The sequence below is a fragment of the Sphaerodactylus townsendi genome, linkage group LG05, assembly GCF_021028975.2.
Source record: "Sphaerodactylus townsendi isolate TG3544 linkage group LG05, MPM_Stown_v2.3, whole genome shotgun sequence".
Lineage (NCBI taxonomy): Eukaryota > Metazoa > Chordata > Lepidosauria > Squamata > Sphaerodactylidae > Sphaerodactylus > Sphaerodactylus townsendi.
In genome coordinates this window covers 14,694,985-14,707,478 of record NC_059429.1, presented here as the reverse complement: position 1 = coordinate 14,707,478, position 12,494 = coordinate 14,694,985, and the positions used below count along the sequence as shown (strand labels likewise).

The 12,494-nt window shown below is 45.6% G+C and overlaps 1 protein-coding gene across 1 annotated transcript in view; it reads right to left on the bottom strand.

Moving 5' to 3' along the window:
- Window positions 1–12,494, bottom strand: part of SBNO2 (strawberry notch homolog 2) — a 126,890-nt gene that overhangs the window by 14,850 nt on the left and 99,546 nt on the right. Inside the window, 6 exon segments of the mRNA XM_048497659.1 lie at window positions 2,465–2,536; window positions 3,728–3,840; window positions 5,113–5,248; window positions 6,333–6,464; window positions 9,120–9,295; window positions 10,798–11,001. Of these exon segments, the coding sequence (XP_048353616.1) occupies window positions 2,465–2,536; window positions 3,728–3,840; window positions 5,113–5,248; window positions 6,333–6,464; window positions 9,120–9,295; window positions 10,798–11,001 (833 nt within the window).

Genomic DNA, 12,494 nt, shown 5'->3' with positions numbered 1-12,494 from the left:
AATGCTGATTTTTTCCAGCATTTTTTCGGTCCGTCACTTTAAAAAGAAAGAGAAAACCTCTCTCTCCCCTCCTTCACTTATCTGCTGCCTGCACTGAACTGCAGGAAACCTAGGGGTGGGGGGGACTGCAAGTTCTGAGCCCAGAATTCAACTCTGCACCGCTGCCTCGGAACTCCACTTGGGTCTCGGAGACAGCAGGCAGCGCAGATTCTGTATGGGCCACCTGCTGCCTTTTAGACCTTTGTGGAGTCTGTAGGCTGGTGGATTTTTCGGGTTTGGGTTTAATAATCCAAACTATTTTGGGGAAAAAACAAAAAGCTGGTATGTATGAATTATGAATAAGGATATAACAGAATCACGAATGTTATTTTTTCATAATATCAATTTTAAGTGTAACTTTTACCATCTTAACTGGTAAATGTTTCTGACTACATGTATATTTTAATCTTAAGCCAATAAAAGTGTGGTGAAGTGCTTGCACTGCCACTTATAGTCAGGAGTTCGAGCCCCCTGTGAGTCAGATATCCTGGCTCATGGTCAACTCAGCCATCCATCCATTTCTGGGTCGGTAAATGAGTGCCTAGCTCATAGCTAGGGGGTAAAGAATAGCCGGGGAAAGCAATGGCAAACTACCCCACAAAAACAGCTTGCCTATAAAATCACTGCTCGCAGTGGTACCCCATGGTCGAACACGACTGAAGGGGAAACTTCACCTTTTTTACTGGTATTTGTACTTGAGTATCGACTTTTTTGAAAAATTTCCAGGTTTATTAAACCCCAAATATACAGATATAATTTTTTTGTCCATGCTACTGGTTAGTACCTGGAGGGAAGACCACCCAGGAATTCCAGGGTCGTTATGCACAAGCAGGCAATGGAAAAACCACCCTTGGTTTGTCTCTTGTCTTATAAACCCTCGGGGTTCATCCTACCGGTAAGTCCGCTACATCTTGATGGCAGTTTCCATACAAACAACCCTCACGGTATCTAAAAGTAAAGCGGTGACTCACACCAGTCCGGAGTGGAGCAAAGGCAGGCCTATGCACAGTTAAGGTGGTGGAGGGGGACTGTACATAGAGAACTTGCCTGGTATTTAAAAAATAGTTTATTAATCAAAGTGGAGGGGAGCACTCAAAAAAGAGTCTAAAGCAGGGGTGCCCAATTTTGGCACCCCAGATGTTAATGGACTATGATTCCTACCAGTCCCTGGCAGCAAGGCCAATTGGCCAAGCTGGCAGGGGCTGATGGGACTCATAGTTCATGAACATCTGGTGCACCAAAGTTGGACACCTCTGGTCTAAAGACAGGGCACGCCCAGTGGTGGGATCCAAAAATTTTAGTAACAGGTTCCCATGGTGGTGGGATTCAAACAGTGGCGTAGTGCCAATGGGGCTGGGCGTGGCATGACGGGGGCGTGGCCGGGCATTCCAGGGGCGGGGCATTAATACTTTCTCTGTTACTGTAAAAAATTCTTACTGTAAAAAAAAGTTCCTAATTTCCAGCTGGTATCTTTCTGTCCATAATTTAAACTCATTGTAGCAAGTCCTATCGTCTACTGCCAACAGAAACAACTACTTCTCCTCTAATTGACTGCCTGTCAAATACTTAATACTTTCAAATACTTAATTTTGTTTCTAGAAATCAAAAGAAGGATACTTTCCTGAAACAAGGAACTTTACCATATTTCTAAAACATGTTTTTAAAACAGCCCAACAGGGAGAATTATCCCGTTTTCTACCTTCACTAACAAGCCACATAGGAAACAACAGGACTTTATGATTTTTGGACCTAATGGAATTTCTAACGGAAAAGCAGACCCAGTTAGTAACCCCCTCTCGGCACACACGAATAATTAGTAACCCACTCTCAGGAACTGGTGAGAACCTGCTGGATCCCACCTCTGGGCGCGCCCCGGTAGGCACAAAATAACAAGAGCAGATGAAAGTTGGGAACTGCCAATAGAAGAGGTGTGAAGGGGCTTTCGCCTTTGTCCCTCCCCACTGCAGTCTCCCAACCCACTTGGGGGTCCCTACCCCAGGGATAAATTTTCCATGGTTGGAAAGGGCCGGTGGGAGAAGGGAAAAGAGCCATGACCATAAGCCTTCTGCTGAAAGAGTGCTGGATTCAACTCTGCAGTTGGGAATTGGACTCAAACTGGGGTATGAAAACCCAGTTTGCAACGTATTATGTTGGTCCTGAGCAAAACACAGTGGAGGCACCCGGCCTCAACCTCTCTCTGCTTCTTAGATAGCAACAAGAAGATCTCAGTGGCCTCTGCCTTCAAGGTTGGGGCTTTGGTCCAGCAAGCTGAGCCACATTTGGGATTTTAAACAAAGTTCAGGCAATAAGTTATGGTTAGTGTAAAATCATGGTTACGTTCTTGCAGCAGACCTCAAAAGAGGCAAGTGGAATGACCCTGTTACAGAAACCAGCAGCTGTTTGGGGATCCCCATATATTCCATACCTTATTTTCAAAATTGTACTTGCTGAGATCCCTGGATTCAGTAGCTCTTCTGTCCCCGTGAGTTAAGGCACCCTATATAGACAGGAGGAAGGAGAGCAGACACAGTTCACAACAGCAGCGGAAAACAGCAAACCGAGTGATGCTATGGCTTTCAGCAAGCACAACAAAATGACTCTTCTCCACCAAAGGGTTATAAGCCATTGGCAGATGCAGACCCCTTACATTTTTCAGGGGGCTGGCACTTTTGGGAACCTGGCTTGAGGATTAGCTAATGCAGGGGTAGGGAACCTGCGGCTCTCCAGATGTTCAGGAACTACAATTCCCATCAGCCTCTGTCAGCATGGCCAATTGGCCATGCTGGTAGGGGCTGATGGGAATTGTAGTTCCTGAACATCTGGAGAGCCGCAGGTTTCCTACCCCTGAGCTAATGAATGGACTGGTTAACTGATCGATTTTAACAAACAGCAGCTAAATGGAACCTCCTGGTTCAGAGGCAGTATACCAGATGGCCAAGGATAAAGGAGAAAAAAGGGAAGACATGTTGGACCACCTTTTTCCATATATTCATGCCAATCAATCAAAAACTTGAACTCCTCTTCAGCCTCCCTCTAGTTTTAGAGGCAACCAGAAAAGGGCCTTTTCAGTTGTGGCACCTGTACTATGGGGCACCCACCCCCTGACTGTCTGCCTGGTGCAGAGACTGTTAACGTGGTGGCAATGTGTGATGATGACGTTTTGAAATGAGGAACTCAGTGGAGTTTAACATTGTTTTCTTCCTTGGGAGATTTTATTTGGTTTCCAGCCGTTCATTAACTGTTGAGGTTTTCTTCGGCAGCTACTGAGTGATCCTTGTGTATCACTTGTTTTAACAGCCTGCACTGGGCCCAGAGAGGAAGAAGAGTTTGGATTTATACCCCCCCCCCCCCCCGCTTTCTCTCCTCTAAGGAGATTCAAAGGGGCTTACAATCTCCTTTCCCTTCTTACCTCCCCCCACCAACAAACACCCTGTGAGGTAGGTGGGGCTGACAGAGCTCCAAAGGACTGTGACTAGCCCAAGGTCACCCAGCTGGCATGTGTTGGAGTGCACAGGCTAATCTAGTTCCCCAGATAAGCCTCCACATCTCAAGTGGCAGAGCAGGGAATCAAACCCGGTTCTCCAGATTAGAGAGCCCCTGCTCTTAACCACCACACCACTGCTGCTCCTGTGGGATGAACATTTTTGTGGGATGCACATTTTTTTAAACAATACAAATAAAATCTTACAAGGCTTTCCAGACGTTTGGCCACAACGGAGGCAAACCGCCGCTCACCAGCCAGTTCCGAGATGAGGAAGACGTATTCTGGGGCGGAGACTTGATTGGAGCGATGTGTTCGGCCTGGGGAAGGGAAACAGCAAGTGAGCTCCCTCAGCTCAGCCTCCCCACCCTTTCAGTGCTTTTAATGAACTGCACAAATAAAACCAGGAAAGGAAAAAGCAACAATTCCAGTAAAACCGTGTTTTATTTTCAACTGTTGCATCTGTGTTGAAAATAAAGCTCGATTTCAATGAAATTATTAGTCTAGGCCAGGGGTCTGCAACCTGCGGCTCTCCAGATGTTTATGGACTACAATTCCCATCAGCCCCTGTCAGCATGGCCAATTGGCCTGATGGAAATTGTAGTCCATGAACATCTGGAGAGCCGCAGGTTGCAGACCCCTGGTCTAGGCACTGAAATGGGACCTGTTGCTCTGAATCTCCAATAGCACAGGGGGGGGTCTTCTGCCTACAGATGCACACAAAATCAAGAGACAACTAAGTCATTTATAAGTCATTTACAAAAAGAACAACAAAAGGATTCAGCTGCAGATCAGCAGGGGGACAGTAGACTCCCCAGAGAGCCAGAAAAAAAGACTGCATGTTAAACAACATACCAGCATGGCCGGATGAGGACTGAGAATGCTCCAGGAAGCATGGAAAATGGGGGTCCAGTTAGTTAAAAAGACAACAGCAGACTGGGATGGGATTTTAGATTTATTAGATGTATTTGTAACATACACCTCAATGACCCAATCCCTGCGCAAGTAATTCTTTTTGTTTGCCATTTTATAAGTCGTTTGCAAAAAAAAGTCACATGAGTTTTAGGATCAGTCTACTTAGAAACAGATTTTTTACTCTTACGGGTATCCCTCCGGTCCTTAACGTTCCAAGATCTCATGCTGAACAGGACAAAACCGATCCATGATGCTTAGTTCTCCAGTCATGGGAAACTTAGTATCACCCAGGCCTCTTCTGTACATGCAGAATAATGCACTTTCAATCCACTTTCAATGCTGGATTGCACTGTGCGGACTAGCAAAATCCACTTGCAAGTAATTGTGAAAGTGGATTGAAAGTGCATTATTCTGCACTTCTGTGTGGAAGGGGTCACATAGAGAACCTTGCTATCTAGAGTATTTACCTCGCCCTCAAAAAAATGGTAAAAAATATGTGTGTGGGACGTAAAAGGACATTTTAATGAAAAGTTACAAATTCCCTAAGCTAACACCTTCACAAAGATTAGATACCTGTTCTGTTTGAAGAATCAAATTCAGAGATTCTCCAGAAACTGAGTTCCCACTCATGTATCCATACAACAGAAGTAAAAATGGCTTTGGGGTTCCCAGCTCACCAAACTGCTGTATGGCTCGGTCGGCGCTCCAGGGCAATTCCAGCGTCATGTGAAGACGTCGCTTTTGATTCTTTACCCGTCTATCTGCTTGGAGAGAAATCCCTGAGCTAGAGGCTTCGGAGATTATTGCTACAAGCTGGGAGAGAGAGAGAGACAGAGAGAGTCAACCAAAATGGCCACAGATCAGAATCAGTCAATAAGTCGGAAGGTATCGGAAATATTTGACCTGCTCAATTTTGTGGCCCTTAATTCGCCACGACGTGGGCTTCCAACTCTTAGCAAAAATGAGAACTTTAGTTTTAGCATAGTTAATTTCCAGTCTGTTCTCTTCGCAATAATTAGCAAAACTGTACATTAGGCGTTTAAGGCCAATACTGGACAAGGACAATAACACTGCATCGTCTGCATACAACATTAAAGGAACATGGGTAAGATGTAATTTAGGACTATGCCCATTCACTGACACCAACGCATGAGGTAAATCATTGAGGAATAAATTGAATAAAGTAGGAGCCAGTATACAACCTTGTTTAACCCCACGAGGAGTACTAATTCTGCTAGTTAACTGACCTTCCCCGGAGCATCTAACTTGGCAAACAGTGTTGGTATACAACACTTTGATCAGGAATAGAAGTCTGGGGTCAACATTCAATGACCTCATCTTGTCCCACAGGAGATTTCTTGTCACGGTGACAGTCAATAAGTCTATTTTTGTGTCATGCTGGATTTCTGGTACTGTTATATCCCCTTCCCAGTTCCAGTGCAGAGATCAGCCAACTGGAACTTTGTAGGCAGGACTGGGCTCTAAGGAAACTCAACTGACTTCAAATCAAGGGGCAAGTAAAACAATTTTATTCAGGTCTGGTTTAAAAGGGAGCAACAAGATAGCGTGCATAATATGGGGAGTTTTTGTCGCATCCTAGGAGAGTTTCTGAGTACTGTCCATCGGTACTGAGCAGAGATGCTCTTAGATGCATGTTAATTTCTAGATCCCCTCTCCCCTTGAAAGCAAGCTGTCCAACTACATGTGCGTCAGACCTCTGAGGTCTAGACAATCCACAGTAGGGCAGATGGTTCTCGCCTCTGGAATGACCTCTGGAGACTGTTCTGTGCTCACTGTCAAATGCAGAAGCCGGCCTTTCTGCGTGGCAGTGCCACACTCACATACACCTTTGCTTTCTCCTGCAAAAATACCAAACACCCCCCCCCCCGGTGCTCACTTTGTCTCCATTCATGAAGCGCTCTTTCTCCTTCAGATTCACGTGGTCAATCGACAGCCCTTGCTCGGCCCGCGACTCAAACACAACGGAGCCGTCCGGCCGGCGCACCACCCGCCCTTTCCGCCCGGTCATCTGCATGGGAGAGGAACGCACATATGTTAGAAGAGAGAACAGTGCAGAAGCTGAACCCCTGGTGCAATTCTGATCTGACACACTGCAATGCATTCCTGCTTCCCTCCACAGTATTTCTCAAGGAAGGGGGACACCCACAGAAGAGGCTGCCCACTGTGCCTCTGGATGAGTCACTAGGATGGCCCTTGACTCCTTCTCATTAGCTGATGAGATGGCATAGGTGAATTGGCCCTGTATTAGCTGTGACAATCGGGAATATGAAGGAAAATCAGTTCACCCTCTGTGGAGGTTGCCGATTGCCCTCCACACCACATATAAGTTACAGTGCTTCCCTCACTGGAAGTATAGCGAATAGAAGAGAAGAAGAAGAGTTTGGATTTATATCCCCCCTTTCTCTCCTGAAGGAGACTCAAAGGGGTTGACAATCTCCTTGCCCTTCCCCCCTCACAACAAACACCCTGTGAGGTAGGTGGGGCTGAGAGAGCTCCGAGAAGCTGTGACTAGCCCAAGGTCACCCAGCTGGCGTGTGTGGGAGTGCACAGGCTAATCTGAATTCCCAGATAAGCCTCCACAGCTCAGACGGCAGAGCGGGGAATCAAACCCGGTTTCTCCAGATTAGATACACGAGCTTTTAACCTCCTACACCACTGCTGCTCCCGGCTGTGCATCCAGATATAGCTGAATAGGGCTGTGCATCCAGATATAGCTGAGCTGGAACCCCGCCCCCCAAAAGCCTTTTTATTTTTTTTGGCCAAATAAAATATTGACTATCCGAATAAAGCCAAACAGCCGAAGCTTACAACAGCCGAAAAATGTTTGGGCTTTTTCGGCTATTCGAACGGCCCAGCCAGCAGAGCTGAGTGCAAAGGTTGGGGTCTGCAACCTGCGGCTCTCCAGATGTTCATGGACTACAAATCCCATCAGCTCCTGCCAGCATGGCCTATTGCTGGCAGGGGCAGATGGGATTTGTAGTCCATGAACATCTGGAGAGCCGCAGGTTGCAGACCCCTGGCTTAGCCGACCCCTGCACTCAGTTCTCACCCACTGCCTGCAATGTTTGCTTGGGGTTTGGAGGTAAAGCAACACCACTCTGCACTAAATCGCTTTCGGTTCACAAGAACCAGATCCGTTTAAAGAATTTCTCAACAGGATGTCCTCATGTAACTAATTTATCTTTTTTCCCCACTAACAGGTTACTGAAATCAACAGTGCAATAAAGACTGTGACAAAATATTCAAATAAATACTCTAATAAATTGAACCATTTCGTGCTTGTTTCTTATGCTAACAAGATTTCAATACAAACCAATCCAGGGGTTTTACTGACCAAAAAGATTATTATTTTGTGTGTTGCTTATGAAATTGTAAATGCCCGTAATTGAATGTAAGGGGCATTTATACACAGATGCGAAGTTTTGATTTTTGAAATATTGTTACATAAGAAACAAGCACAAAACTGTTTAATTAGAGTATTTATTTGAATATTCTGTCACAGTCTACTTTGTTGCACTGTTGATTCCAGTAACCCCGTGGTGGCGAACCTTTGGCACTCCAGATGTTATGGACTACAATTCCCATCAGCCCCTGCCAGCATGGCCAATTGGATCCAAAGGTGCCAAAGGTTCGCCACCACTGCAGTAACCTGTTCGTGAAAAAATAGAAAGTAGTTACCTTAGGACAGGGGTCTTCAAACTATGGCCCTCCAGATGTTCATAGACTACAATTTCCATGAGCCCTACCACTTGGCCATGCTGGCAGGGGCTGATGGGAATTGTAGTCCAGGAACATCTGAAGGGCCATAGTTTGAAGACCCCTGCCTTAGGACATCACATTGAGAAATTCTTTAAACGGATCTGGTTCTTGTGAACCTAAAGCAATCTGGTGTAGGGTGGTGTTACTTTGCCTTTTGGTGCACCTACTCATATTTTGTTATGGTGGGTTTTGGGGGCAGCAGTTGGCTCTGTCGATCCCTGCGCTCAGCTCTGCAGCTCATAATTTCTCAGGTTTGGTTTTAAAAGACCCAAAATATTTCGAACTGCCTGAAAAGATGGCACAAAGAGGTTGGCTTTTTTCAGTTTTTTAAAAAATGTCTGAGGTTTTTAAAGCCAAACCCAAAACATAACAGAGAAAAAAGGGTGAGCGCTCCTAACAGTGAACACTGATGCACAGGTTGGGGCTAGGGAGACAAGAGTTTCTCTTTCGAAGGCTTTCACGGTCGGAATCACTGGGGTGCTGTGTGGTTTCCGGGCTGTATGGCCGTGTTCTAGCAGCATTCTCTCCTGACGTTTCGCCTGGCCGTGTTCTAGCAGCATTCTCTCCTGACGTTTTGCCTGCATCTGCCTCTGAAGATGCCAGCCACAGATGCAGGCGAAACGTCAGGAGAGAATGCTGCTAGAACATGGCCATACAGCCCGAAAACCACACAGCACCCCAAGAGTTTCTCTGTTTAAGAGCTTGTGTCCTAGCGACCCAGATCCATGCAAGCCCATACTGAGATATTACCAACTTTACAAGGTTGCGATTTCAACCCAAATCAAATAATTTCAAGTTGGCTCCTTCCTTGTGGTGAACTGCCTCCCCCAAACCAGGAAGCCACAAATCCCACACCATGACCTAGGGAAGCCAAATTCCCTCTCGTATACCCAGAAATCTTTACCTCGGCCACGTACTCCGGCCCACCAAAGTGATCAATTAGTTTGTCCAAGGTATTGAGAGGTAGGTCTTTGCCCAGGGCCTTCACCTTGGCCAGGAGGTCCTGCTTCATCTTCTCAACGTGCTCGAGAGCCCCTGGGCCGTGCATTTCCTTCTGGGGGCCCGGTAGGTATAAGCTGCCTGTTCAGAAAATGGGGGGAAAAACCGTCATGGCGCCATTTCTTTTTGGGAGAAGCAAAGGTACATGGGATATATCCCAGTGGTGGCGAACCTTTGGCACTCCAGATGTTATGGACTACAATTCCCATCAGCCCCTGCCAGCACGGCCAATTGGCCATGCTGGCAGGGGCTGATGGGAATTGTAGTCCATAACATCTGGAGTGCCAAAGGTTCGCCACCACTGGGATATATGGTCCTGGCATCCAGACACAGCTTGTGGGAAGCAAGTGGACTGCCACTTCCAAGCCAAGTGTCTCCACAGTATGGAGGCTAAATGTTCAACCAGCACTTATAGTCCTCTCAGCTGCTGTTCATGCACTCTGGGCCCCACCACCCATAAATAGCGGTCAAGCAAGCAGTAGAAAGTCCAAGAAAGATCCTATTGGAGACCCTTGCTCTCCACATTTTATTTGCCAGTTTCAATTATTTATTTATTCCACAATATATTACCTGGATCCTAAAATATAAATATCACAATTACAAAATTTTAAACCAATCTATAAAAAGACCTCCAACTTTCCTTACGGATAACTTAATTTTAACTATCGTTCCTTCAACTTAAATCTTCTGCTCCTGAGAAAATAATAATTTCACAAAGATAAAGAAGTACATTTTTGTATGTTCAAAATATTGTAGTTTATATTCGTAGTGCATTGACCCAAAGCAGTTGCCGTAGTTGAGCTGAAATTGACAGTCAGCATCTTGTATTTAATGAGTGCAGCTGTGAGTATTGGCTGTTCGGTTGTTAAGGAGTGATTCTTGCAATAAACTGCTGTGTTTTAACCTCATTTGTCTTGGATCACTGAACACTGCAATGTTGTATACTCTTATTCTTAACTCTTGCTTGTTAAATCTTATACCCCAAAGCTGTATTCTTATTTTTAAACTTTCGTTTCAATACACTCAGTCCAGAATATCCACTCCGTCTTGAAATCTGTAATCCATTCAACCGTATATACTCGAGTATAAGCTGACCCGAATATAAGGCGAGGCACCTAATTTTACCACAAAAAACTGGGAAAACTTATTGATTCGAGTATAAACCTAGGGTGGGAAATGCAGCAGCTCCTGGTAAATTTAAAAAATAAAAACAGAAACCAATAAAATTACATTAATTGAGGCATCGGTAGGTTAAATGTTTTTGAATATTTATTTCAAACAGTAATCTGGCTCTGTAAGTGGAAAAGAAGGACAACAAAAAGCTCGAGTATAAGCCAATCCAAACATAAGCCGAGGGGGCTTTTTCAGCATTAAAAATGTGCTGAAAAAGTCAGCTTATACACGAATATTTACGGTATACTCAACATAGCTGTTAGTTTTGCGGATGTAGCTAATTCGGTTATTTTATACTGCCACACATACATTGTAGGAATTCCCCTCAGTGTTTTCAGGCATGACTTTCTCCTGTGTACATGTATAGGAGGTCACCAGGAGGAATGGGGAGATACCTGAGCAGCCCTTACCTGGATCCTCACACATGAAGCCGTTGGGGGCGCGCTCAACAATGATCACGTCGTCGTTGTCGAACAGGGACTCTGGGGAGGAGTTGAAGTCGCTCTCCAGTCCGACCTCGGAGTCTGAACTGCTATCAGAGCTGATTTTGATAATGGGGCTGGTCAGGTCACACATGGCCTTGGGGGGCTTGGGGCAGCGGCCCCTCTGTTTCCCTGGAGGAAGAGGAGGAGGGAGGAATAAGAACCAGAAGCCACCAAGGGCAAACAGTAAGGGGCAGAGGACCAGCGTTTGCAGAGACGCAGACCTCATTCTTCTGACCATCCCTATACTGTGCCATCCCTCTACTGTGTTGAAGTATGTGTTGTGACCGCCCCTGGGAAGTAAAAGTAGAGTTGCTTGCCATCTAGAGCACAGGTGTCAAACTCGCGGCCCTCCTGATGTTGTGGACTACAGTTCTCATCATCCCCTGCCAGCATCATGCTGCCAGGGGATGATGGGAACTGTAGTCCATAATATCTGGAGGGCCGCGAGTTTGACACCTATGATCTAGAGCAGGGGTCTGCAACCTGCAGCTCTCCAGATGTTCATGGACTACAATTCCCACCAGCCAATTGGCCATGGTGGCAGGGGCTGATGGGAATTGTAGTCCACGAACATCTGAAGAGTCGCAGGTTGCAGATCCCTGATCTAGAGACTGTCTGTTAATGAGAATTGTTTTTAGGTATCTGATTTTTATAATTTTATGTTGTATTTTAGCTTTAATATTTTGGTTGCACACTGGCCAGATCCCTCCGGGGGTGGGTGGTATAGCAAATCCAAGGTATGCATGTATGTATGTATGTATTATTAAATAAATAAATAAATAACACGGTAAGCCTGCAGCGGGGAGATCGCAGGAAGGAACAGTGCCTTTCAGGAACATTCTCTACCCCCCCCCCCCAAAAAAAAACACACTAGGCCAAGGTGAAGAGATTATAACACAACCTCAAATCTGGTTGGCTTTAAAATTTTACTGGTTTCAACATGGTCGAGAAACGGTAGGAGCGCTGATAATTTCAGCACTTGTTTTTGCAGTAAGCACTAGGTTAATTTCCACATAACTTGTATTTTCTAACCTCCTGTCCAGAGGTGGGATCCAACCAGTTCTCACCACTTCTGTAGAAGTGGTTACTAATTTTTTCTGAGTGCCGAGAAGGGGTTACTAAAGCAACCTCCCTGCCCAATAGGGACTGGAGGTGCGTGTGTGCGGCGCCGCCACTGTTTGAATCCCACCACCATCGGAACCTGTTATTCAAATTTTTGGATCCTACCACTGCTCCTGTCCAGTAAAGAGAGCTGTTTCTTTCTTCAATAAAAGATAAAAACTCCATGAAGGTGTTCTGTCCAGTTTGCTGATATTAGTTCACAGAACGCTACCCACAAGTAATTCATCTGTACACTCAAAAATTAAAGGCGGCAAGACAACTTTTAATCTGGTGGATCCTGGTGACACCAGGGGCTAAATGTTTTAATAGATAAACGCTTATGGAACTAATTAGTAAACTGTCTCGTTACCAGCTCTCTCTCTCCTTCTCCGGCACACTTTCTTTTTTCATCATACAGAGGGCATCCTGTCAAAAGATTCCCTCACCTGCAGTCTGCCGGACACAGGCTGATTACCTCGGTAACAGTCGGGGTTTCAGCTAGTTGGGCAACTGAGAAACAG